This window comes from Rhinatrema bivittatum, chromosome 5 (assembly GCF_901001135.1).
Source record: "Rhinatrema bivittatum chromosome 5, aRhiBiv1.1, whole genome shotgun sequence".
In the NCBI taxonomy this organism is placed as follows: Eukaryota; Metazoa; Chordata; class Amphibia; order Gymnophiona; family Rhinatrematidae; genus Rhinatrema; species Rhinatrema bivittatum.
In genome coordinates, this window is record NC_042619.1 from 82745501 (window position 1) to 82772180 (window position 26680).

The following is a 26680-nucleotide window of genomic DNA, read 5'->3' on the forward strand; positions in this document are numbered from 1 at the left end:
CTCTTTGTTTCTGTACTTTATGATGAAAACATCTGAACCCTTTTATCTAAAATCCAAGTGTAGGGTTTGAGCTTTGAGCTAACAATGGTCCCTTAGCCTTTGGCTGAGACAGAGAACCTATATAATATGAGGGATTAATGCCCTGCCACCCAGCCCCCAGTGAGGACACAACTGAGAAATAAACTTTATTAAAGAAGTAGGATTTTCATCCTAACACTCAGCGTATTTCACTCAGCATATATTTATAGCACTTCAAAGTGGACACATTCCTTAGTCTTTTTATACTCTCCAACATGTGGAATATTGGAAAGAATAAAGAGTTCTGTGTCCATCTGAAGGTAAAATAACTCTCCAACAAAGAGATAGAAAGTCACCCAATTTGGCTCACTAGAAAAAAACTGGGAATATCTCAGATAAGTTAAAAAAAAACAAAAAAACCCAGTAACATTGAGCCAATTTTTGGAAGACAAAATACCCTTGATTTACTATGGGAAGCAGCTGGAAGCTGCAGAATGTTGACAAACAGGGTAAGAACATAAGAACATAAGAAAATGCCATACTGGGTCAGACCAAGGGTCCATCAAGCCCAGCATCCTGTTTCCAACAGTGGCCAATCCAGGCCATAAGAACATGGCAAGTAACCAAAAACTAAGTCTATTCCATGTTACCATTGCTAATGGCAGTGGCTATTCTCCAAGTGAACTTAATAGCAGGTAATGGACTTCTCCTCCAAGAACTTATCCAATCCTTTTTTAAACACAGCTATACTAACTGCACTAACCACATCCTCTGGCAACAAATTCCAGAGTTTAATTGTGCGTTGAGTAAAAAAGAACTTTCTCCGATTAGTTTTAAATGTGCCCCATGCTAACTTCATGGAGTGCCCCCTAGTCTTTCTACTATCCGAAAGAGTAAATAACCGATTCACAGGGTATGGAGGGCTTAGTAGTTATAGCACTGGGGTGAGAACTAGGGAAGGCAGGGTTCATTTCTTGTTTCTCCCACTGACCTTGAGCAAATCTCTTCACCTTCCGTTGCTTCTTATACCAATTTAGATTGTGAGCTAACTGGGGAAGGGAGATAGACTTAGCAGGGAGATCATCTTGTAATATGGAGTGAGTATCTCAAGCTAAAAGCACTACAAAAGACAGTGGAGACAGGTCATTGAGGTATCAACTCTATTAACCATTACCAGAACGTTTTGGCAAAGAAAATCAATGAGATGCACTGAATCGACTGTTTCCTTAGTTCTTCAACTGGGAAGTTAAAGTGTGGTGATGTCACAAGAGGGACATGTCACTGGCCTTGACTGCTCTTTATCAGATGTGGTTGCTAAGAGACAGTAAAGGTTCCCAATGAAAGCTACAGTCACAGTGGAGGACAGTGTGAGAAAGATGATCAGATGTTGAGCAGAAGCAGAAGAGAATGGGAAGATGGAGGTTTGAGTGAGAGAGAGAATGAGAAGAGGGTGTCCAAAATGAAGGGATGATGGAGAAGAAGGGTGAATGATAGAAGGGGGATGATGCAGGAGTAAGAGACAAACATTAATTTTATATGGTACACACAGTATTAATGTAGCAGTTTACCAAGCATAACACCCATGTCTGAAAGTAATCTCTGAGTTACAATTTATGCTGCGCCTGGGCTTGAATTTTTCACATTTTTTTTTTGCTGTTATTGTAACCGTCTCTTTTTAGTCAGTAAGGAGGTCCAGACAACTGATCCGTAAAGATAGACTTTTATTGCCAGCAAGATGCAGCTAAGACAAAGGCTCAGTACAACTGCATGCCCCTCACCTCCTTACTGACTAAAAAGAGACGGTTACATTATTATTGATTAGAACAGTTGACTGGCTAAATCAAAAGTTGAATACTATTATTACTAATTATTTAAAAAAGTGAAAATGGTGGATAAAGGTGTATTAAAATAATCTCTAAATATCTACAACAGACACATATTGTCTGTCTGTAACTGCAAAGACTTTTTAACTATAAGATTTTAAGAGGCAAATTACATGCCAATGAAAACTTGTAAGACTTGAAGACGTGCATTAAGGGTTTTGTTTAACCTTTCCCATCCCCACTTTGCATATCTTAGAAACTGTGAATTATCAAGTTGATACAAAAAGGTGATGGAATTTTGATGTAAAGATAAAAAAATGTGTATGCAGTGTTAATGGTAGAGAATGACATTTTATTAGGTTTGGAGCAGAACATCATTTCTGGGAAGGAGGGGTTGTTGGGAATATGGTCAAGAAATTCATATAGAGTGCATTCCCAAGCATAGAGTCTCATTCATTCGAAAAATAAATTATGTTTTAATACATCAGTTACTGGATAAAACCCAAGTGTGCTTTCAGCAAATTACAATGTAGTTTTTCAACAAGTGGAGCCTAAACAGTGTAGGCAGTTTTTCGATGATCTTCCTTTATTGTGCTAGTCATTTTGCATGACAGGTTTTATGTTTAATTTATATAACTAGAATTCACATGAGATTTGCATATGGGAGTCTAACTGATGCCAGAGGCCATGATAAGCCATCTGTGATCCACTGGGGAGAATCTGCTAGCCTATTTCATGCCAAACTGGATTGGGCAGCTGGCAGAACATACTCAGCTGATGTAACTTGACTGCAAATCTCTCATATTGCATTAAACATTTTGCTTTTCGCTAATCATCTTTCAGACAGGCTGGAAACTTTTTCTCCTTAAGGTAATCTATTAGATGCAGAGTTGGCATTTAGGTAGGGTGAGCCATGTGGTCACCCAGAGCGCCATGAGCTGGGGGCCAGCAATTGTATATTTTCAGAAATCATATTTATTTTCTCAAAGCATTTCTGCAACTCAGGATAAGTTAAAGTTACGAAGTTTATATTATTCCATCTTTCCCAAAGAGCTTTACAACCCATTGGGCACATGAATGTCTTTTACCATCATCCCTACTCAAAATCTCTTCCAATAGATGAAAGCCCCCCAAGTTAGCATTTTCCCACAGTAAATCATGCACATAGTGCCTGACTTGTAAGTAGCCATAAAAATTCCTAGGTGAGAGGTTAAACATTTTCTGTAAATCTTGAAAGCTATGAAGTGGTGAGTTCCTGATGGAATACATCTGAGATATACGTAGGAGACCCTGTTTTTGCCTCTTAAGAAATATAGCATTATGCTTTCCCGGAGAGAAAGAGGGGTTTCCCCAAATAGGCAAACAAGCTGTCAATGTATCCCCAGTGTGCAGAAAGGAACAAATAGAGCGCCACGTGTTTCTACAGGAAATTAGCATAAAGTTATTTTGCACTATATCCGGAAGATCTTTTTGCATCATCTGTAAGACAGTTGCCAGAGATAATAGGCGCAGCCACCCTTGTAAGTAATCTAGGGGATTAGTATAGGAAGTTTCATAAATCCAATCCCACAAGTGTCTTAATAGACATGCAATATTTTAAAGATGTAAATTTGGGCTATTTAGATCCCCTGCTTTCTGGGGCCCCATTAAAATATGCAAGGATATCCTCGACTCCCCCTCCCCCACCAGAGGAAGGATCCAATGCCTCTGTTAATCTCTTGGATATCCTTCTTACCTAACTATACTGGCAACATCTGTAATATATATAGCCATTTAGAAATTTCCATCATTTTCAGGAAGCAAGCTCTACCTGTCAAAGACAAAGGTAGTCCCCGACAGGACTGAAGAGTTTTGAGTAAATTCTTTTTCAACAGGCTTTCATTATTTTTGTGTGAGAGAATGCCTGTGTGTAAAAACCAGAGTGTAAGAGAGTGCCTTTTTGTGTGTTAGGGAGAGAGAGACACTGAATGTGAGAGATTATGTGAGAGATTATCTGTGTGTGTAATGGAAACTCATCTACACAAATGGACCTTAATTTATCTGAGACATCCAAGGCTTCTGATTTATCATGGCTGATTTTTAGGCCAGCAAATCTCCCAAACTCCTGGCGCATACACATTATAAATGGTAATGATCTTACCTTTAATTTTACCAATAACAATAAGGTCATGACCTTCAGTCTTTAATTTCCTTGATGGGCTCCACTTAACCAGAGTGGAACCAAGCTGCTGGCACTAACTTTCAAAAAGGAGATAGAGTAGCTTTTAAACTAGAACAAGGGGGAACGCCGACAGTCACTCAGCAGTGCATGGTTCGGAGCAATGTATCCTTGAAGGATACTAATGAAACAGGAGAGTTAGGGCATCCCAACAGAGAGATTCCAATAAAAAAAAAATGTAGCCCATGTGCCTATATGTAAAAAATCACCGAAGCTAATGATTTCCAAATTACCCCTAACAACTGAAAAGCAGGTTGTTAATATAAACAAAAAACACACTTTGAAATGTCTGTATGCCAATGCCAGAAGTCTAAAAGGTAAGATGGGAGAGTTAGAGTGTATAGCAGTAAATGATGAGATTGACATAATTGGCATCACAGAGACTTGGTGGAAGGAGGATAACCAAGGGGACAGTGCTATATCAGGATACAAATTATATGCAATGATAAGGAGGATCAACTTGGTGGGGGTGTGGCACTATGTCCGGGAGGGTATAGAGTCCAACAGGAAAAAGAACACACAAGAGACTAAATGCTCGGTAGAATCTATATGGGTAGAAATCCCATGTGTGTTGGGTAAGAGTATAGTAAAAAGAGTACACTACCGTCCACTTGGCCAAAATGGTCAGACAGATGATGAAATGCTAAGAGAAATCAGGGAAGCTAACCAATTTGGCAGTGCAATAATAATGGGAGATTTCAATTAGCCCAAAATTGACTGGTAAATGTAACATTAGGACTTGTAGAGACAAGTTTAAATGTTCAATGTAAACCGATTTGATTTGCATATAATGCAAGAAGACCGGTATATAAAAACCAAAAATAAATAAATAATAAATAAATAAAGTTCCTGGATGTAATAAATGGTTGCTTCATGGAGCAATTGGTTCAGGAACCAACGAGAGAGGGAGCTATTTTAGATTTAATTCTTAGTGGAGCGCAGGATTTGGTGAGAGAGGTAACAGTGGTGGGGCCACTTGGCAATAGTGATCATAACATGTTCTTATGTTCTTATAACATGTTCAAATTTAAACTAATAACTGAAAGGTGAACAATAAGTAAATCTACAGCTCTAGCACTAAGCTTTCAAAGGGTAACTTTGATAAAATGAGGAAAATAGTTAGAAAAAAACTGAAAGGTGCAATTGCAAAGGTTAAAAGTGTTCAACAGGCATGGACATTGTTTAAAAATACAATCCTAGAGGCGCAGTCCAGATGTATTCCACGCATTAAGAAAGGTAGAAGGAAGGCAAAACGATTACAGTCATGGTTAAAAGGTGAGGTGAAAGAGGCTATTTTAGCCAAAATAAATCATTCAAAAATTGGAAGAAGGATCCATTTGAACAAAATAGGATAAAACATAAGCATTGTCAAGTTAAGTGTAAAACATTGATAAGACAGGCGAAGAGAGAATTTGAAATGAAGTTGGCCATAGAGGCAAAAACTCATAATAAAAACCTTTTTAAATATATCCGAAGCAAGAAACCTGTGAGGGAGTCCGGTCGGACCAATAGATGACTGAGGGGTTAAAGAGGCTCTTAGGGAAGATAAGGCCATTGCAGAAAGACTAAATGAATTCTTTGCTTCCGTGTTTACTAATGAGGATGTTGGGGAGATACCAGTTCCTGAGATGGTTTTCAGGGGTGATGAGTCAGACGAACTGAACGAAATCACTGTGATCCTGAAAGATGTAGTAGGCCAGATTGACAAACTAAAGAGTGGCAAATCACCTGGACCGGATGGTATGCATCCTAGGGTACTGAAGGAACTCAAAAATGAAATTTCTGATCTATTAGTTAAAATTTGTAACCTATTATTAAAATCATCCATTGTACCTGAAAACTGGAGGGTGGCCTATGTAATCCCAATATTTAAAAAAGGCACCAGGGGCGATCTGGGTAACTATAGACTAGTGAGCCTGACTTCAGTGCTGGGAAAAATAGAGGAAACTATTCTCAAGATAAAAATACCCGGAGGCATTCCATTCAGTATGACTTCAATTTACCATCACCCATTGTCTTTCTCTCAACCATTTTGTAATTCAGTCCACTACCTTGCAGCCCACCCCCAGGCTGCTCAGTTTATTTATGAAATTCTTCTGAAACCATATCAAAAGATTTACTGTTAGCCAAGTACACCACTCCCAGTGCCCACCCCAATCTAATTCGGATCACCCAATTAAAGAATTTGATCAGATGTTATCTGACAAAACTTTCTCTTTGGTAAAACCATACTGCCTTACATCTTGTATCTCGATAGATTCAAGATACTTCACTACCTTTCTTTAAGTAGTCTATTAATTTACCCACAATTGAGATGAGGCTCACTGACATGCAATTGCATAATTCCTCCCTAATAATCTAAAGTAAAAACTACTCTACAATAATAAAACAGGATTAGTACTTACCTCTTCACACTTACAGTACCAAACAAGAAATGAGAGACAGCACAAGATGTAATGGTGAAAGGAAAGTAAATGTTATCTTGAAAGATTAATGAAAACAAAATTAACTATAGCATAAGAGTTTAGATGAGAAAATGAAAATAAGACAGGTATATTTAAGTGAAAATAGCAAATGCAGTATACATAATGAATTCTATTAAATGTTTATTATGGAAAAATAATAAAGGTTACATCTGCCAAACTTTGAAAGATTCAGATTGGATAGTATATGACTTCATCATGCACAATGTTGTATGGTGAGGCTTTAAAAGAAAACATCCTTAATTATCATGAATGATCACAACTGGATTTAAAACAAAGACTTTTTCATTGGTGTTCCATGTCATGACAGAATCTCATGATCACTCAGAGAACCAAGTACACTAGACGTTTGGGGCCCAATTCACCCAAATTCCTTTTGGCCCCGACAAACAAACAGATAAAAGTCTAATGGCAATTGTCAAAGACAAATACTCAGCAGGGAAAAAAAAGATCTTCAGAATGACTCAAGGAGGAACTACCATAGACACGTCACCATTATTTTCCCCTTTGCCCACAGACCTGCTCACAAGGACTCATTCACTGAAATACAGTACATACACACTTTATGTTCACATTCCAGAGCCTTCAGCACTTAATAGATTTATTCCTGCCTCCAGGCTGAAGCAAAGCCACAGCTTTACCTTATTGTAAACGATGTGATATCTCTTTTTGAAATGAACATCGGTATATAAAAATCGTAAATAAATAAATAAATAGCTTCTATTCAGATCAATAGGCACAATATTGATGATATAAACAACTTAACTGGCTTCTGATATTTACTATTAGAAACCTAAAATAGTATTAAAAGCCTTCTTGATCATGGAACAGACTAATCTTGACAAATATATATTTATTCTTGGGCATAAATAAATCCAAATCTTGATCAATGTGTCATTACATCTGTAAATGTCAAGATTTGTTTTAACTGTTAGACAGCTATTGAAAAATAAAACCAAGCACCCTCAACAAAACAAAACCCATTACTACAAACAAATATCATCAGGCATTATTACTGATATCTTGGTTCCTAACCAAAAGGTTTTATGTTTAATTTTTAACAGTGTTTGATTAACTTGTTTAATAGCTCATATGCTTTCATTGCTGTTTATTTATTTAAAAACATTTATAACCTGCTAGTCCAAATTATTTGCTCCCAACAGTGAACAAAGTTATATGGAGCCAGGAAGATGCGAAAAAAGCAAGAAGGAATCTAGCAAACTCTGTGCACAATTCTGGAGACCACATCTTCAAAAGGATATAAACTGCTGGAGTCAGTCAAGAGAGGGGTAACTAAAATAATCAGTGGTCTTCACTCTAAAGCTTATGGGGACAGACTAAAAGATCTAAATATGTGTATCATATAGGAAAGGCAGAATAGGGTAGATATGATAGAGACATTTAAATACCTCCAAGATTTCAATGTAGAGTAGGTGTGCTCTCTTTCAGAACAAAAGAGGCTCTAGAAAGCAGCGTTGCTTACCTGTAACAGGTGTTCTCCCAGGACAGCAAGATGTAGTCCTCACATATGGGTGACGTCATCAGACAGAGCTCTGGTACGGAAAAACTTCTGTCAAATTTCTAGAACGTTTGACTGGCACACTGAGCATGCCCAGCATGCCATAATCCCTGCAGCAACAGGGGTCTCCCTTCAGTCTCGTTTGTAGCAAAAGGTGTGAGCGAAAATAAAATAATAAAACGTTTCGGACCCAACTCCTCAGGGTGGCAGGTGGGTTTCGTGAGGACTACATCCTGCTGTCCTGGGAGAACACCTGTTACAGGTAAGCAACTCTGCTTTCTCCAGGACAAGCAGGATGGTAGTCCTCACATATGGGTGATTAGCAAGCTACAGGCTGACTCATATTTGTTTGGACCAACAGCGAACAACTTGTGCAACAGGCACAACTGGTGTACTGTTGGGAAAAATGAGGCAGCCTGAAAATCACAGCAGGTGGATGTGGAAGGAGTTGGGATTATACTGGAAATAAGTTCCTCAAGACGGACTGTCCAAAGGCAGAGACTTGACGTCCTTCCTTATCTAGACAATAATGTGCTGCAAATGTGTGGAGTGAGCTCCATGTTGCAGCTTTCAGCAATCGGTACTGAATGGTAGTGTGCTACCGACATTGCCATTGCTCTTACTGAGTGCGCCTTCACTCGTCCCTGAAGAGGAAGGCCTGCTTTCTCACAGCAGAATTCGATAAGGTCTGCTAGCCAGTTGGCGAGAGTTTGTTTTCCCACTGCAACTCCCGGTTTGTTCTTGTCAAATGAAACAAAGAGTTGGGTGGATTTCCTATGGACTGCAGTGCGGTATAGGTAAAATGCAAGTGTGCGTTTACAGTCCAAGGAGTGTAAAACTCTCTCGCCCTGGTGAGAGTGAAGCCTTGGGAAAAAGGTTGGCAAGACTATAGACTGATTCAAGTGAAAGTCAGTAACAACCTTGGGAAGGAATTTAGGGCGAGTACGTAGGTCATGTAGGACCTGGTACGCAGGACCACCCGGTAGGAACCTTGTTTAGAGTGAGTATGTGACAAGTGCTTGTAACTCACTAACCCTTCGAGCAGATGTAATGGCTACTAGGAAGAGAACTTTCCATGTAAGAAACTTAACATCTCAGGAGTGCAAAGGCTAAAAAATGCATGAGCCTTGTAAGTATTACATTTAAGTCCCATTCAGTGACTGGTGGCCGTAGAGGGGGCTTAAGCTATAGAAGGCCCCTCATGAACCAACCCACAAGGGGTTGCGCTGTTACCAGGGCATACCCTACTCCCTTGTGGTACGCTGAGATGGCACTGAGGGGTACCCTTACCAAAGAAGTCTGGAGACCAGAGTCTGAAAGGTGCCAGAGATTGTCTAATAGAGATGGAGTGGGGCAGGAAAAAGGTCTATACCTTTTTGTGTGCACCATATGGAAATCTATTCCACTTAGAACAGTAGGATTTTCGTGTGGAAGGCTTTCGTGAAGCTACAAGCACTTGAGAAACATCAATTGAAAGATTGAGCGGTTGCAAGATCAAGCTTTCAACATCCAGGCTGTGAGGGATAGGGATTGAAGGTTTGGATGATGTAACAGGCCTTAGTTCTGAGTTATGAGAGTGGGTGCTGTGCCCAGGTGAATGGGTTCTCTGATCGAGAGGTCGAGAAGTATGGGAAACCATACTTGTCGAGGCCAGTACGGGGCTATGAGTATCATTGACCCTTTGTCTGCTGTAATTTCACGAGAGATTTGGCTATCAGTGGTATTGGGGAATATGCGTATAGGAGGCCTTCGTTCCAAGGGCGAGCGAAGACGTCCATGGCTAACGTGTTTTTCTGTTTGTGCAGGCAGCAGAATCTGTCCACTTTGTGATTCAGTTCGGCTGGTCGGTTGACCCCAGCGTTGGAAGATTCTGGTTGCTATGACAGGATCTAGTGACCATTCATGGGGATGTCGACTGAGGCGATCTGCTACGACATTCTGTATGCCTACCAGATAAGCGGCCCGGAGATGCATGGAATGTGCAAGGGCCCAGGCCCAGATCTGCGCGGCTTCTTGGTAGAGGAGATAAGAACCTGTGCCGCCTTGTTTGTTCAAGTACCACCATTGCGACAGTGTTGTCTGTCTGTACGAGCACAGTCTTGTGTGAGAGGCAGTCCTTGAATGCATAGAGAGCATAACGTATGGCTCGAAGCTCTAGGAAGTTGATTTGATACTTCGCTTCGAGTTGTGTCCAAGTCCCTTGAGTCTGAAGATTGTTCACATGAGCTTGGATGCGTATGTGATTAAAGTTACTTGTGGAACTGGATGCTGGAAGGGTAGGCCTGTTAGCAAGTTGGCTTTGTTTGTCCACCAGAGAAGTGCCAGATGTAGCTGGTGGGTTACATGAATCTGGGACGAAAGAGGTTGAGTGGCTTGGAGCCACTGAGATTTCAAAGTCCATTGAGTTATTCTCATGGCCAGCCTGGCCATAGGAGTTACGTGGACCGTGGAAGCCATGTGGCCCAGCAATGATAGGAATTGAAGGGCTGAGGCTGTTCTCTTTGTGCGTATTGACATAGCTAGCTTGGAGAGTGTGTCTGCGCGGTCGTTGGGTAAGAAGGTCTTTGCGGCTGTGGAGTCCAAATTTGCTCCGATGAAAGTAAGGAGGTGAGATGGAGTCAGATGGGATTTTTGGTAATTGATGAGAAATCCCAAGGAGTGTAGCAGAGTTATGGTGAGGTCGAGCGCTTCGAGAGCTCCTTGTTTGGAGTGGCTCTTGATTAGCCAGTCGTCGAGGTAAGGGAACACATGAATGGTGTTCTTGCGGAGATGGGCAGCCGCTGGTGCTAAGCATTTCATAAAGACCAGAGATGCTGAGGCAAGGCCGAATGGTAGAACTTGGTATTGAAAATATCTGTGATCCACTATGAAGCACAAGTATTTGCAATGATGAGGGTTTATGGCTAAATGTGCCTACGCGCCCTGAAAATCAAGAGAACAGAGCCAATCTCCTTGTTGTAGAAGGGGAAGTAAGGTTCCAAGAGACACCATCCTGAACTTTTCCTTTTGGAGAAATCTGTTGAGATTGCGAAGGTCATAGATGGGGTGGAGCCCTCCTGATTTTTTCGGAATTAGAAAATAGCGGGAGTAGAACCCTCTGCCAGTTTGTGTCGGGGGAATGGGTTCTGCAGCCCTGGCTTGGAGAAGGGCAGAGAGTTCTGATTCCAGCAGCAGTGTGTGGTCTTTTCGGGCCCACAGTGGATTTGGTGGAGAGTCTGGGGGTACCATGAGGAAGTTTAGATGGTATCCCTTGGTTATGATTGAAATTATCCATTGGTCTGTTGTTATGAGGCGCCACTGATGTTGGAAGTGGAGCAATCGGCCTTCGACAGGTATCTGTGGATTTGGATTTATTGAAGATTGGCAACTGTTCTCTGGAAACATACCAAAATCCAGATGCTGGACCAGACTGTGGGGCTGGTTGAGGTCTGGGTGCTTTGGGCTGGCGTGAATATCCCCTGTGAGGGGCTTTAGTAGTCTTCGCTCTAGATGCAGGAGCGAAGTACTTGCAAGAGCGGTAGAATGGTTTCTTGGGGTCCCCTTACATGCTTCTGCAAATGAGGAGGGAGCATCAGTGATTACTGTAGACAATTGGCGCAGTGTTTCGTGGTGGTCTTTTAGCTGAGTCACTGCGTCTTGAATTTTATCCCCCAAGAGATTATCCCCAGTGCATGGGAGGTCAGCGAGTTTGTCCTGGACTTCAGGTCGTAAATCAGAAGCCTTCAGCCAAGCCCATCGTCGGGCATTGATTCCAGATGGTGATAAGTGGGAAGCAGACTCAAAGGAGTCATATGCTGCCCGAACTTCATGCTTTCTTGCCTCAAGGCCCTTGTGGAGAATAGCAGTTAGACTCTCTTGATATTGTTCAGGCAATGAGTCTGCAAGGTCCTGAACCTGCTTCCACAGGTTTCTCTGGTATTGGGTCATGTAGAACTGGTAAGCGGCAATACGAGACACCAACATGGAGCCTTGGAATATTTTCCTACCTAGACCATCTAAGAATTTTTGCTCTTTCCCTGGAGGGGCTGAGGAATGAGGCTGCAAGCGCTTTGCCTTTTTCTGTCTGATTCAACCACAACTGAATGGTGAGGCAGTTGTGGTTTTTGGAAGCCTGGAGCATGTTGGACGAGATATGTGGCATCTATTTTCCTGTTGACAGGTGGAACAGTGTCAGGATGCTCTCATAGACTGTGTTGAAGGTCTAATAAGACTTCATGCACAGGAATGGCCATGATTTCCTTAGGCGCATCAACGAATTGTAGAACCTTCAATGTCTTGTGACGTGTGTCCTCCTCTATTATCAAGTTGAAAGGGATGGTCTCTACAATTTCCTTAATGAAATTGGCAAAATAGAGGTCCTCAGGAGGAGACCGCCGTCTTTCCTCTGGAGGAGAAGGTTCAGAAAATACATCCTCTGATGTAGAGGAATCTGTATCCACATCTTCCCATGGATCATAAGGAGTGTTTTGTCGAGATCTGGAAGGAGGGTGAATAGGCATCAACAGAAATGTCGGTGGCTTCGATGGCAGGTGTATTGGCATTGATGGAGGCTTTGAAGGCATTGATGGCATCGAGGGAATCGATGGAGGTTTAGGTACCGAGAGCCCTGATGGTCCTGGAAGCGGTTCCGGCTGCGATGGTCCTGGAACCGGACTGGAAGCGGTGTCGTCATCCTCCGAGGATCCCGGGATGGGTATTGGGAACTGCTTAGGTCTTGATGGCCGACTCAGCACCGATGGTACAGGCTGAGTCAGAAAAGCACCGATGAAGGCATCGAGTCGATGTAATAGCGGTGCAAACATAGATGGTTCAGTAGTCGGTGCCAGTATGGGGGTCGGCATCGGTGGAGGCTGGAGGTTTTGGATGGCATCGAGCACTGCCTGGAGAATGAAGACATTCATTTCCTCCCTGAAAGCTGGTGTAGACAGAGCAGCTAAAGGGGGAGGCTGGCTAGGCGTTACTGGCCTCTCCACAATAATTTGTGAAGGCTCAGTACCCGGCACCGGTATCGGTGGGTAACGCCTTGGGGCATCAGGTGCAGAGGATGGAGGCTCCTCTGACCGGGCCCTCTTCGATGCCGATGCGACATCAGTGCTGGCACTGGGCATGGGATCAGGTCGATGCCAGTGCTTTGTCTGGTGCTCAGTGTGGTCTTTCCCAGACTCCGAGGATGATGCAATAGATGTCCTGGATGGCGTCGGTGATGGTCGGTCACCGGCTCTGTGTTATTCCCGGCAAGGTTTGTCGGTAGATGGGGTTTTTGATGCTGGTGATGACTGGGAAAAAGTCGATGGAGCAGATTTTAGTTGGAAAAGAGTCTCCATTTTATCCAGACGTGCTCTTCTGCCCTTGGGCGTCATTTGGGCACATTCAGTAAACCGACGGATGTCGTGAGACGAGCCCAGGCATAGTACACATACAGTGTGGGGGTCTGTGATGGACATTGTTCTTGGACAGTCTGGGCATTTTCGAAAACCGGTCGCCATGTCAGTGGAAAGGGCGCGAAAATGGTCGGTGGCCTGCGGGAACCGAATGGCAGGCGGGAATTGGCCGGAGACGCGGGAGAGTACTCACCGAGCGACCGAGGTATACAGGGCACAATAGGAGACCTCTGATAGGCAATTTATAGGAAGTAAACTTCAAAGTTTTCCATGAGGAAAAAGAAGTGAGAGAATCTCACAGGGCTCCTAAACCGCGAGGCAACTGCAGCGTGGAAAAAAAGAGACTGAAGGGAGACACCTGTAGCTGCAGGGATTATGGCATGCTGGGCATGATCAGTGTGCCAGTCAAAAGTTCTAGAAACTTTGACAGAAGTTTTTCCGTACCACAGCTCCCTCTGATGATATCACCCATATGTGAGGACTACCATCCTGCTTGTTCTGGGAGAACAAGAGGTCATCAGATGAGGGTGAAAGTGAGTAGACTCAGGAGTAATCATAGGAAATATTTGTTTACACAGAGGATAGTGGATGCAAGGAACAGCCTTCCCATGGAAGTGGTGGAGACAAGAAAAGTATATGCATTTAAGAACGCATGGGTAAAACCCAGAGGATCTCTGAGGGAGTGGTAGGAATCAAACTGAATAGTGGGTGTAGATGGGCAGACTAGATAGGCCATTAATAGTCTGTCTGCCATCATGTTTCTATAATATGCATATAAAGCAAATGTTGCTTACCTGATGTAACAGGTGTTCTCACAGGACAGCAGGATGTTAGTCCTCACAAATGGGTGACATCGAGGATGGAGCCCACCACGGAAAACTTCTGTCAAAGTTTAAACAGAACTTTGACTGGCCCCTACTGGGCATGCCCAGCAAGGCACTGACCCTGCAGCCAGCAGGGGTCTCCCTTCAGTCTGATTTTCAAAGCTACAGGCAGTGCCTAGAAAGTAAAAACAAAACAAACCCAACACCGCGGGGTGGCGGGCGGGTTTCGTGAGGACTAACATCCTGCTGTCCTGTGAGAACACCTGTTACATCAGGTAAGCAACATTTGCTTTCTCACAGGACAAGCAGGATGGTTGTCCTCACAAATGGGTGAGTACCGAGCTGAGGATGTCCTGACTTGCACCAAATGCACCCAATGATGTGCAACAGGCACTACAACTGGGGTGGAATTTGGTAAAGGGCATCCGCACCCTACCGGGAAGGTGGAAGGGTGTTGGTACATCACGTTGGAAAAAGGTTACGCAAGACAGATTGGCCGAAGATGGAGTCCTGTCTTCCAGCTTTGTCCAAACAATAGTGGGCTGCAAAGGTATGGAGAGAACTCCAGGTTGCAGCCCTGCAGATGTCAGGAAGCGGCACCGATCGAAGGTGTGCCACTGACGTCGCCATGGCCCTCACAGAGTGTGCTTTCACACGGTCTTGAAAGGGAATGCCAGCTTGCTGATAGCAAAAAGAAATGCAGTCCGCCAACCAGGAGGAAAGAGCCTGCTTACCCACAGGATGTCCTAACTTGTTAGGATGAAAAGAGACAAACAATTGAGTGCTCTTCCTGTGAGCAACTGTACGGTCTAGATAAAAAGCTAGAGCTCGTTTACAGTCTAGGGTATGCAGAGTCTGTTCCCCGGAGTTGGAGTGGGGCCTGGGAAAAAAGATAGGTAGTATGATGGATTGATTAATATGAAACTCAGAAACTACCTTAGGTAAAAATTTAGGGTGAGTGCGAAGTACCGCCCGGTCCTGCAGGAGCTTAGTGTAAGGCGGATAGGTAACTAGGGCCTGCAATTCACTAACCCTGCGAGCTGAAGTGATAGCCAAAAGGAATAACACTTTCCATGTGAGATACTTTAACTCACAGGAGTGCAGAGGTTCGAAAGGAGGTTTCATTAGACGACCAAGAACCAGGTTAAGGTCCCAAGATGGGGCCGGAGGACGTAAGGGTGGCTTCAGATGGAGCAAGCCTTTAAGAAAACGTGTTACTAGGGGTTGTACTGAAATAGGGACACCCTGTACACCTTTATGGAAGGCGGCTACTGCACTGACATGCATTCTGATAGAAGAGGTTTTAAGACCTGATTCAGAGAGGTGCCATAAATAGTCCAAGAATTTGGAGATTGGACAGGAAAGGGGATCAAGGGACTGAGAAGTGCACCATGATGTGTACCTTTTCCATTTGTATGAGTAAGACTTTCTTGTGGAAGGCTTTCATGAAGCTATCAGGACCCGAGAAACGGAATCTGAAAGGTTGAAAGGCTGAAGGACTAACCTTTCAACATCCATGCCGTCAGGGACAAGGCTTGGAGGTTGGGATGGAGGAGGCATCCGTCGTTTTGAGTGAGCAGATGCGGGTCCTTTCCCAGAGGAATGTGCCTGCGGATGGAGAGATCCTGGAGTATTGGAAACCATACTTGGCGTGGCCAGTAAGGTGCTATCAGGATCATGGTTCCCCCGTCCTGGCGTAGCTTCACGAGAGTCTTTGACACAAGAGGAAGTGGAGGGAATGCATAGAGCAGACCGGTTGTCCACTTGAGGGAGAATGCATCCCTCGGCCGAGAGTGCTGGCTCCGAATGAGAGAGCAGTAATCGTCCACTTTGTGGTTCTGAGGGGACGCAAAGAGGTCTATGCGGGGAGAACCCCACTTGTGAAACAGAGAGGTCGCTACCAGAGGATCGAGTGACCACTCGTGCGGTTGGAAGACACGGCTCAGCTGGTCTGCCAATACATTGTCTACTCCCGGCAGGTAAGTGGCCCTGAGGTACATGGAGTAGGAGAGGGCTTCCGCCCAGATCTGCGCAGCTTCCTGACACAGAAGGAAGGAGCCGGTGCCTCCCTGCTTGTTTATGTACCACATGGCCACTTGGTTGTCCGTCTGGATTAAGATTATCTGATGAAAGAGATGATCTTTGAAAGTGCGGAGCGCATAGCGGATTGCTCGAAGTTCCAGGAAATTGATCTGGTGTTCGGCTTCCTCTTTGGACCATAACCCTTGGGTTTGAAAGTCGTCCACATGGGCTCCCCAACCGATGTGAGAAGCGTCGGTGGTTAGGATTACTTGCGGATCCGGTGGAAGAAAGGGTAAGCCCTGAAGGAGGTTGACCTGAGTCGTCCACCAGGTTAAGGATAGGCGCAGCGCTTGTGTGACTGTGACTATGGAGGACAGAGGCTGAAAAGCTTGAATCCATTGGTGTCGTAGAGTCCATTGTGTTACTCTCATGGCTAGTCGGGTCATGGGAGTGACTTGAACCGAGGATGCCATGTGCCCTAGGAGAATGAGGAACTGGCGAGCCGTGGCAGTGTTCTGAGACTGGAGCTGGCGAGCCAGGGACATTAGGGTGTGGACCCTCTGAAGAGGAAGGTAAGCCTTTGCCTGTAAGGTGTCCAAGTCTGCCCCAATGAAGGATAAGGTTTGAGAGGGGACTAAGCAAGATTTCTCGTAATTGACGAGAAACCCTAAGGAAAGGAGTGTTTGAATTGTCAATTTTAGGGAGGATTGAGCTATCTGTTGGGTGGAGGCCCTGATTAGCCAATCGTCCAGGTATGGGTAGACGTGGACACCTTCCTTCCTTAGGAATGCTGCTACCACTACGAGACATTTGGTAAAGACTCGTGGGGCAGAAGCTAGACCGAAAGGGAGGACACGGTATTGATAATGGTCGTGGCCTACTAGAAACCGCAGATATTTGCGATGGGATTGTGTGATCGCAATGTGGGTATAAGCGTCCTTGAGGTCGAGAGAGCACAGCCAATCCCCTCTTTGTAGCAGAGGGAGCAGCGCGCCTAGGGTTACCATTTTGAACTTCTCTTTTTGAAGGTATTTGTTGAGGGCTCGAAGGTCCAAAATGGGACGTAGTCCCCCTGATTTCTTTGGTATTAGGAAGTATCTGGAATAGAATCCCTTGCCTCGTTGAGAGGGAGGAACGGGTTCTATAGCATTTGATTGCAGAAGAAGGGATACTTCCTGTTGTAATTGAGCCAAATGGGTGGATAGACTCCACGCTTGAAGAGGCGGGGAGTCTGCCGGAAGAGTTATGAAGTTGAGGTGGTAACCCTGTGCGATAATTGTTAGCACCCACTGATCTGAGGTGATCTGCAACCAAGGTTGTAGAAAATGGTACAGTCGACCTCCTACAGGGATGTCCGGAAGAGGGGTTTGGCATGTGTTCCCTACAGGGGAGTCAAAGGCCAGCCGCAGGCCCCGGAGGAGGGGCTACAGTAGGCCTTTGTTTCCTAGGCTGACGCGGCTGAGGCCTAGTAGAGGATCGAGCTGGACGAGGCCTGGCCGATGGAGGGTAATAACGGCGTGGTCGAAAGAATGACTTCTTAGAGTCTTTCTTTTGCGGTTGCTTGGAGGTCAGCTCAGGTGGGACAGATGAGAGTTGTTTCAACGTCTCATGGTGGTCTTTCAACTCCGCCACAATCTGCTGAATTTGCTCTCCAAACAAATTATCGCCTAAGCAGGGTAAATCAGCAAGACGATCCTGAACCTCTGGGCGAAGGTTGGATGATTTTAACCAAGCCCAACGTCTGGCTGAGATGGCTGTGGCTGAAACTTTTGTGGAAGCATCGAATATGTCGTAGGCAGTCCTAATCTCGTGCTTCCCTGCCTCAAATCCCTTGTGAAGAAGGGCTTGAAGCTGCGGTTGGTATTGGTCTGGTAATGTGTCAGCATAGTCTTGCATCTGCTTAAGGATGGCTCTGTTGTACTGAGTCATATAAAGTTGATATGAAGCTATGCGTGAAATCAACATAGCTCCATGATAGACTTTCCGTCCAACACTATCTAGGAACTTGTTGTCCCTGGTAGGTGGGGTAGAAGAGTGTGGCTTAAGACGCTTGGCCTTCTTCTGCGCGGACTCAACCACAACAGAGCGATGATCCAGTTGAGGTTTTTGGAAACCTGGTGCTGACTGGACAAGGTAGGTGGAGTCAGCTTTTTTGTTAACTGGGGACACTGATGAAGGAGATTCCCAGTTTTTCTTGAGCAGATCCAAAAACACCTGGTGTATAGGGATGGAAGCGATGATTTTTGGAGCATCCAGAAATTGAAGGAGTTCCATCATCTGGTGTCTGTCATCAGCTTCAGATTGTAGTTGAAAAGGTACAACTTCTGACATCTCTTTCACGAAATTAATGAAAGATAGATCCTCAGGAGGAGATCTTTTTCTACTCTCTGTAGGAGATGGAGGCGAAGGCAAATCCGTGTCAGAAGATGTATCATCATCATCACCCCAGGTATCGTAGGGATCAAGTGGGGTTTGTAACCCTGATGGACCTGGCTGAGGCTCTAAAGGCATCGATGGAAACCGAGGTGGAATCGGTGCCGTAGGTGGAACCAGAAATGGCATCGATGGCTTCGGTGCTGTCGATGGAATCGGTGCCTGGCGTGGAATGGATGGAACCGAAGGATATATCGGTGGAGATATACCAGAAGGCACCGATGGAACCACCCCGGAAGGGGGAATCCGGAACGGTGTTTCTCCTGCCGATGAAAATCCAGTCGGAGACGGTGGTGTTGTCGATGGCACTGGAATCACCGATGGAAGGGCCGTCATTAGCGCCTCCATGCGGCTTAGTAGCGGTGCTAGCGCTTGTATCAACGGCTCGGTGGTCGGTTCCCTCCTCGGTGGCGAAGCCGGTGCCGGTGTCGGTGCCGGGGGCGGCACTGGAATCGGTGCCGGAGACGGTGCCGATGGAGGTTGCAATTTCTTCATCGCTTTCTCGATGGCCTCCTGGACCAGCCGGTCCAGTTCTGCCCGGAGACCAGGGGTAAACATACCCGGCTCGACGGGAGAGGGAGGCTGAGGCAGGGCCGGAGGGACCACCGTAACCGGTGGGATCACGGCCCCCGCACCCCGGAAGGGTGAGGGTTTCCTCGATGCCTGCGAACGAGACGTGGAGGGTGTCCGGTCTGTTCGCGGCTTCTTTGTCGGTGGCTCGGCTTGAGCAGAGGTCGATGGCTGTGGATCCTCGACAGGCCGAGATTTGTGCCGTCGATAGTGGTGCTTTTCCTTCCGATCCCCTCGCCCATCCGGGGAAGGGACGGGAGTCGACGGCCGAGAAGCGATCGATGGCGGACGGTCACTGGAGGGTTGACGATGATGGTACAACTTCGACGGTGCCGGTTCCGATGAGGTCGATGCTATCGATGGCGTTGGGGTGGGTGCATGGAAGAGGAGCCCCATCTTCTCCATCCTGGCCTTGCGACCCTTGGGTGTCATTAAGGCACATTTGGTGCAAGTCAGGACATCATGCTCACTACCCAAACACATCACACAAACCCTGTGGGGGTCTGTGATGGACATAGTCCGGGTACAATCCGGACAACGGCGGAACCCCGTTGCCATGGCCTGAAGCCAAAATTTAGGCTGGGGATCGGTAAGTGCCAACAGGCCTCAAGGGCCAAATTCGACGGTAGTCGATGGAAAAAGGCAAAAAACTTACCGGGTTCCGTAAGATGACTAAAAATTTGTCGAAGGGAGACCCCTGAGGGGCAAATTTTCTTAGGAAATTAATTTCCAAATTCCTGTCAGGAACGTGGTTAGAGAGCTCCTTTCACCGCGTGGCAACTGCTGCGCGGAAAAAAGAAGACTGAAGGGAGACCCCTGCTGGCTGCAGGGTCAGTGCCTTGCTGGGCATGCCCAGTAGGGGCCAGTCAAAGTTCTGTTTAAACTTTGACAGAAGTTTTCCGTGGTGGGCTCCATCCTCGATGTCACCCATTTGTGAGGACAACCATCCTGCTTGTCCTGTGAGAATACATAATACCCCAACAAAACTAATACCACTGTTTAAAATAGCTCTTCATTTAAGAAATGTCATGACAGTAAGATAAATAGCAAACATATATAGAAACAGTGCTTTGTAAGTCTTCAGCTCTTGTACATTTTTTACATTCTGCTGTCTAAAAAATACAAATCAAAATGCATTAAAATAGGATTTTGTTTCACTGATCTACAACTACTTAACATTTCTATGTAGTTTGTACAGTGCTGTACAAACATACAAAAAGACAGTCCCTGCTCAATAGAGCTTACAATCTATTAAGACAAACATACAGGACAAGAAATTTGGTTAAAAGAAAAGAAAGTTAAGACTAAAAGCAGACAATCAGGCATAAGATTTAAAAGCGGTTTCAAAAAGGTGGGTCTTTCGATGGGATTTAAACATGGCGAGAGAGGGAGCATGATGCACCAGTTCAGGAAGACTATTCTAAGCACATGGCACAGCCAGTTGGAAAGCACGGAGTCTGAAAATGGCAGTAGAGGAGAAAGGGCAGGGGTAGGAGTGACTTATCGGACGAGTGGAGTGCACGAGGAGGGATAGAGATAAGAGAGGAGAGGTTGTGAAGTGCTGCAGAGTGAAGGCATTTGTAGGTGAGAAAGAAGAGCTTGAACTGTATGCGGGAGTGGATAGGGAGCCAATGCAGTGACTTCAGAAGAGTGGTTATGTGAGCATAGTGACTATGGCGAAAGATAAGTCATGCAGCTGAATCTGTATAACATACTGTACACTTTAATCATGAAAGAACCATTAGAGAAATATTCCAAAATTAAATGAGGAATAAAAGTCTTTACACCCCTTGATTCAATACTTGGTGGAAACCATGAGTTATTTAGGTTAAATGTCTATCAACACTGCACAGTAGGATGGTGCAGTTTTTGCCCATTCTTCTTGGCAGAATAACTCAAGCTCTTTTAAGTTGGCTGGGGAACAACTATGAACTACATTCTTCAAATACTGCCACAGATTTTCTATTGGATTCAGATCTGGGCTTTGTCTAGGCCACTCAAGGACATTTCACTTTTTTCTTGCTTTTACTTTGTGCTTAGAATCACTGTACTGCTGAAAGATGAGTTTTCACCATATTCCCAGGTCTACAGCAGAATGGAATAGGTTTTCCTCCAGGATCTTACAACAACGCAACTCACTAACCTGCAAACTGAGTGGTGGCGGAGTGAGTTACGTTGTTGTAAGGGTTGGAATCTCTCTGCAAGTCATTAATTATGGCTTTCTGTAAGCTCTTTTGAATACTCCTCTGCAAGGTGCCCGTTTCCAAACTTGGCAATTCCTTTGACCGAATTCTTGGAACAATATTTAATAACAGTGTCCTCCGGGCTCCTGTCTCTCCCGACACAGCCCATGTGGTGAAACACGGCCCGTGTCGGGGGACCGAAACTTTAAATATCCTTGAATAAAGGTGGAAATGTTTGTCTTAAGTCTTTACTTGTATTTTTTGAGCTACTCATTATAAGGATCTGTGAAACTTCAGCGCTGTACCATTTCTACTGGTTAATTACCACTAACCTACATCGCTCATCATCTCCACTTCCTATTAGCTATTCAATATGAACAGAATATAAAAGATTTAAAATAAATAAACAAACATATCACTTAGCATGAAGACCAGAACGTTCCACTTTGGTCTTATCAGACCACAAAACCTTCTCCCACATTCATGCAGTATCCCTTATGTTTTTCTTTGCAAATGCTATGCGACACATCATATGGTCATATTTTCAACAGAGGCTTCCTTCTTGCCACCCTCCCATACAGGCCATGTTTGAAATTGTTGAACAGTCAACATTTTTGCCAGTCTCAGCTGGAGACCTCTGTAGTTCTTTTTTTTAAAGTAATCTTAGTCCTCACAATCAGGCCGATACAGTACAGTGCGCTCCAACGGAGCGCAATGTTAGCCTGCTCTTGGATGCGCGTTTTCCCTTATCCCTTATTCAGTAAGGGGAGGAAAACGTGCGTCCAACCTGCGGCACCTAATAGCGCCCTCAACATGCAAATGCATGTTGATGGCCCTATTAGGCATGCGCGCGGGATACAGAAAGTAAAATGTCCAGCCAAGCCGCACATTTTACTTTCAAAAATTACCGCTGACCCAAAGGTCGGCGCTAATTTCTTCCGGCACTGGGAAAGTGCACAAAAAAGCAGTAAAAACCGAAGAGTAAAAAAAGTTAAAAAAAATAAAAATAAAATTTGAATTCGGCCCGCAGCTGTCGGGCCGAAAACCAGACGCTCAATTTTGCCGGCGTCCGGTTTCCGAGCCCGTGGCTGTCAGCGGGCTCGAGAACCAACGCCGGCAAAATTGAGCATCGGCTGTCAAACCCGCTGACAGCCGCCGCTCCTTTTGCCCGGATCTACCACTGGACCTAATTTAAATACTGCATCGCGCGCACTGGCGAGTGGCCGGTGCTTTCGCCCGCTCTCCCACGGACTTTACTGTATCGGCCTGAATGACTTTCCACAGCAGTTTCCTTAACCATTGGCAACAGACTTTGGAGTGACAGCCTGATCATGGCAGTATCTTGGTGGTGCTAAACAATTGTCATTTTATAATGATGGACCTAGCAGTGCCCCAAGGGATATTCAAGCATATTAAAATTTTCTTATAGCTTTCCCCCAATCTGTACCTTTGAATAACATTATTACAGAGGTTTCTCTGCAGTTGTTTGGCATGTTTTTACCTTTGCTTCAAATTCATTTCATACAACAGAAATAGCTCTATTCTTTATCTAGCAGTATTCAGATTAACTCAATTCCTATGAATGAAGACAGGTGAGCTCTATTTTAACATATTATGGGACTTGTTAAGCAATTTTTTGAAATGGAACCAATTTGGGTTTGCTATATCAAAGGATGTGAAGACTTATGCAATCAAGACTTTTGGATTTTTATTCTTAATTACTTTTGGAATATTTCTATAATTGTTCTTACACAATAAAAGTGTAGAGTATGTTATATGGATCAGTTAAAGAAACTCTTGCTTTAATGCATTTTGATTTGTATTTATTAAAAAGCAGAATGTGAAAAATGTACAAAAGTGTTAAGACTTTTACAAGGTACCTTATATGTGTGATAAACATTTTATATGCAGCATTTTTTCTTTTTATATTAAATGCAGAAGTGTATCTAAAAATAGCAACTGTTAAATGCAAACCTATCCATTAACAGGTTTATAAACCAGCATATCAAACATGCTCTGGATAAAAAAAAATCATTTTATCTTATTGCTATCAATACCTTATTTAAAAAATGTAAATTAGATTTTACCTGGTTAAAGTCTTTTTGTCTCAGATATGTAATTGCTTTATTAATTTCCAGGTCATTGGCCAACTCTACATACTGAGATGTTTTCACTACCTCAACACACCTACAGTACAAAAAGAAGTAATCAGTAATGCTAGTAACATCATCTCTATTGAGATTTCACAAAAAACTATATTAATAAAGCTATATATTATATATTGTATTATATATATATATATATATATATATATATAAAATCTTTACATTTCAAAAGGCATATGTACACAAGCATACATATATAGCTATTTCCTTGAGTTGCAAACAAGTGAGCTGTGCCCACAGCAGCCTTTTGGGCTGAGATGCTATCAAAAATGAGCAGTTATCTAAAAGGGTTCTTTACCAGCCCTCCTATAGGATAGGACCTTGTTTATGAAACACTTCTTAAAATATCGGAGATTCTGAGGCTTAGTTTACATGGAGGGTGCTCTTTCTGTGATTTGTCCATGATGAGAGAGAGATTAGCATAACCTCCTTTGTCTATGGTCAGATTCATGGGCAGTCTGTGTAACACACTGAAAAACACACATAAACATAAGAAAATGCCATACTGGGTCAGACCAAGGGACCCTTGGTCTGACCCAGCATGGCAATTTCTTATGTTCTTATGAAGAATAGATGAGAGGGACACTTTGACAAACTAACTGCAGTATAAATCATAAAGAGTTGTTTTTGAAGCAGCTGTCTTAGAAGCACAGATACAAGGAGGCAAGATGTGCTCATCACAGAAGCTGAATCTGCTACAGAGTGAGCAGAGCTCATGGGTACTGATTTGTGAAGGAGAATGTTTAAAACTTACAAAGAAATAGAGGGTGAAAGTTATTTTGTGTGTCAATAAAGTGTGTTAATGAAAATAATTGTTTAAAGTTATTCTGGTTGTGTTAAGAACTTGCAAAAGTCAATTTTTTTGCCATGGGAATGTGTGAAAGCAGATTCCTAGAGAAGTAATCACCAGTGTTTGATTTTCCCACTCACTCCAATCATGTAGTTTCATATACAGACTATTACTTGTATTAGAAGCTTAGGAGGGAATTTCTTCTCAGTAAGAATCGATTAGGGATTTACAAGAACAAGTGAGTAATTAACTCTGACTTTAGCAATTGATTAAATGTAATCCTATTGCAGGTCACTGACAAACAGATTGTAAGTAATGTCCCATAAAAGTATTAGGGTATTTTAATTTGGGATCAAGCATCCTCACTCCTTAGACAACTTTAACATTAAGATACTGACAGCATTTCAGCAACAGGATGAGGGCTATCCAGTTTTTTGCACCATACCACATATGTATGATTATCTACCCATTGATGAGATGTTGTATGTGTGCAACTAGTGTAAAGAGCTCAAAGCTCTCAGATCGAGCCTGTTTTCTGGAGGCTAGAGTGGCAAACCTGGAATAGCTGAGGCAGACAGAAAGGTCACGTTATGTGGTGAAGCGAAGCAGACGTAAGTCCATGTAGCTCCAGGTGTCGCTCCCTTATTTAGCATTTATTTTGCAATAATAAATCCCCAGACAAGTTAAACAAGGAAGTGCTGAGTGATAATTCTGGTGGCAATGTCCACTAAAGTAATAAGAAAAAACAACGAGAAAACAAAACAACAGGGAGCGAAAATGGTGGAGGCGCGCGGGAAAGAGATGAACGGCCTAAGTGAACAAATGATTTCCACATTGACGGATGCTATCGTGCAAGCAATCAATCAGAAATTGGACCGAAAATTGGATAAGTTAATGAACCAAATGAAAATTATCCGAGACTCAATTGAGTATTCAGGAATAGGATGGACATGGCAGAGCTCCTCCTTTATTAGAGGAGCTAAACTACAATAGGTATGTTTTTCTGGCTGAATTCAACTGCGGAGACATTACTTTGAAGGGGGATAATTTTTATTAATGGTGAGATTACTTACCTGATAATCTCGTTTTCCTTAGTGTAGACAGATGGACTCAGAACAAGTGGGTATAGTGTGCTCGTGCTAGCAGTTGGAGACAGATCTGACATCAGCACGGGTACAAATACCCCCGCAGGAAGTGAAGCTCTTCAGTAATCTTCCTTGCAAAAGCTGTTATGGATATATGTGTACTGACAATCAATGAAATAGTGAAAACAGGATTCCCCTGACCGATTGATAGCAGCTGGAGACCGCCAGCATTCTCAACCGGAAGGCGTCGACACCTGGTAGAGTGGACGCACTCATGTAAGAAGTGATAAGGCTTACCTTGAATCGGTGAAACCAATATATACAGGCAGCTGGGCGGGATGCTGAGTCCATCTGTCTACACTAAGGAAAACGAGATTATCAGGTAAGTAATCTCACCATTTCCTGTCGTGTAGCCAGATGGACTCAGAACAAGTGGGATGTACAAAATCTTTACTCCCGGACTGGGCGGGAGGCTGCCTGAGGACCGCGTAAGACCGCCCTCGCAAATGCTGTGTCCTCCCTGGCCTGGACATCCAGACGGTAGAACCTGGAGAAGGTGTGGAAGGAGGACCATGTCGCCGCTTTACATATTTCTGCAGGCGACAGCATCCTAGATTCAGCCCAAGATGCCGCTTGGGCTCTGGTAGAATGAGCCTTGACTTGAAGAGGCGGTGACTTCCCGGCCTCTACGTAGGCTGCTCTGATAACTTCTTTAATCCAGCGGGCGATGGTGGGCCGAGAGGCCGCTTCACCTTGTTTCTTCCCGCTGTGAAGGACGAACAGATGGTCAGTCTTTCGCACTGTTTCTGTCATTTCCAGGTATCTGGGCAGCAATCTGCCGATGTCGAGATGGCGTAACAAACGCCCTTCTTCAGATTTCTTCAAACCTGCCATGGTTGGCAAGGATATGATCTGGTTGAGGTGAAATCGTGAGACTACCTTAGGCAAGAAGGATGGAACCGTGCGCAGATGGATAGCCTCAGGAGTGATTCTGAGAAAAGGATCACGGCAAGACAGTGCTTGTAGCTTTGAGATGCGGCGTGCATCTCAAAGCTACAAGCACTGTCTTGAACACCATCTTCAAAGTTAGAGAACAGAGAGACAGGCCCCGAAGGGGTCTGAAGGTGGATCCCGCGAGGAAATCCAAAACTATGTTGAGGTTCCAC

General features: G+C 44.1%; 1 protein-coding gene across 3 annotated transcripts in view; it reads right to left on the reverse strand.

Annotated features, from left to right (window-relative positions):
- The window catches only part of LOC115092050 (intraflagellar transport protein 88 homolog), a 283575-nt gene that overhangs the window by 105982 nt on the left and 150913 nt on the right, over positions 1 to 26680 (reverse strand). For all 3 annotated transcript variants that reach the window (XM_029602517.1, XM_029602518.1, XM_029602519.1), the window contains exon 15: positions 23562 to 23661. In XM_029602517.1, coding sequence (XP_029458377.1) covers positions 23562 to 23661 — 100 coding nt within the window. The remainder of the gene's footprint in view (positions 1 to 23561; positions 23662 to 26680) is intronic.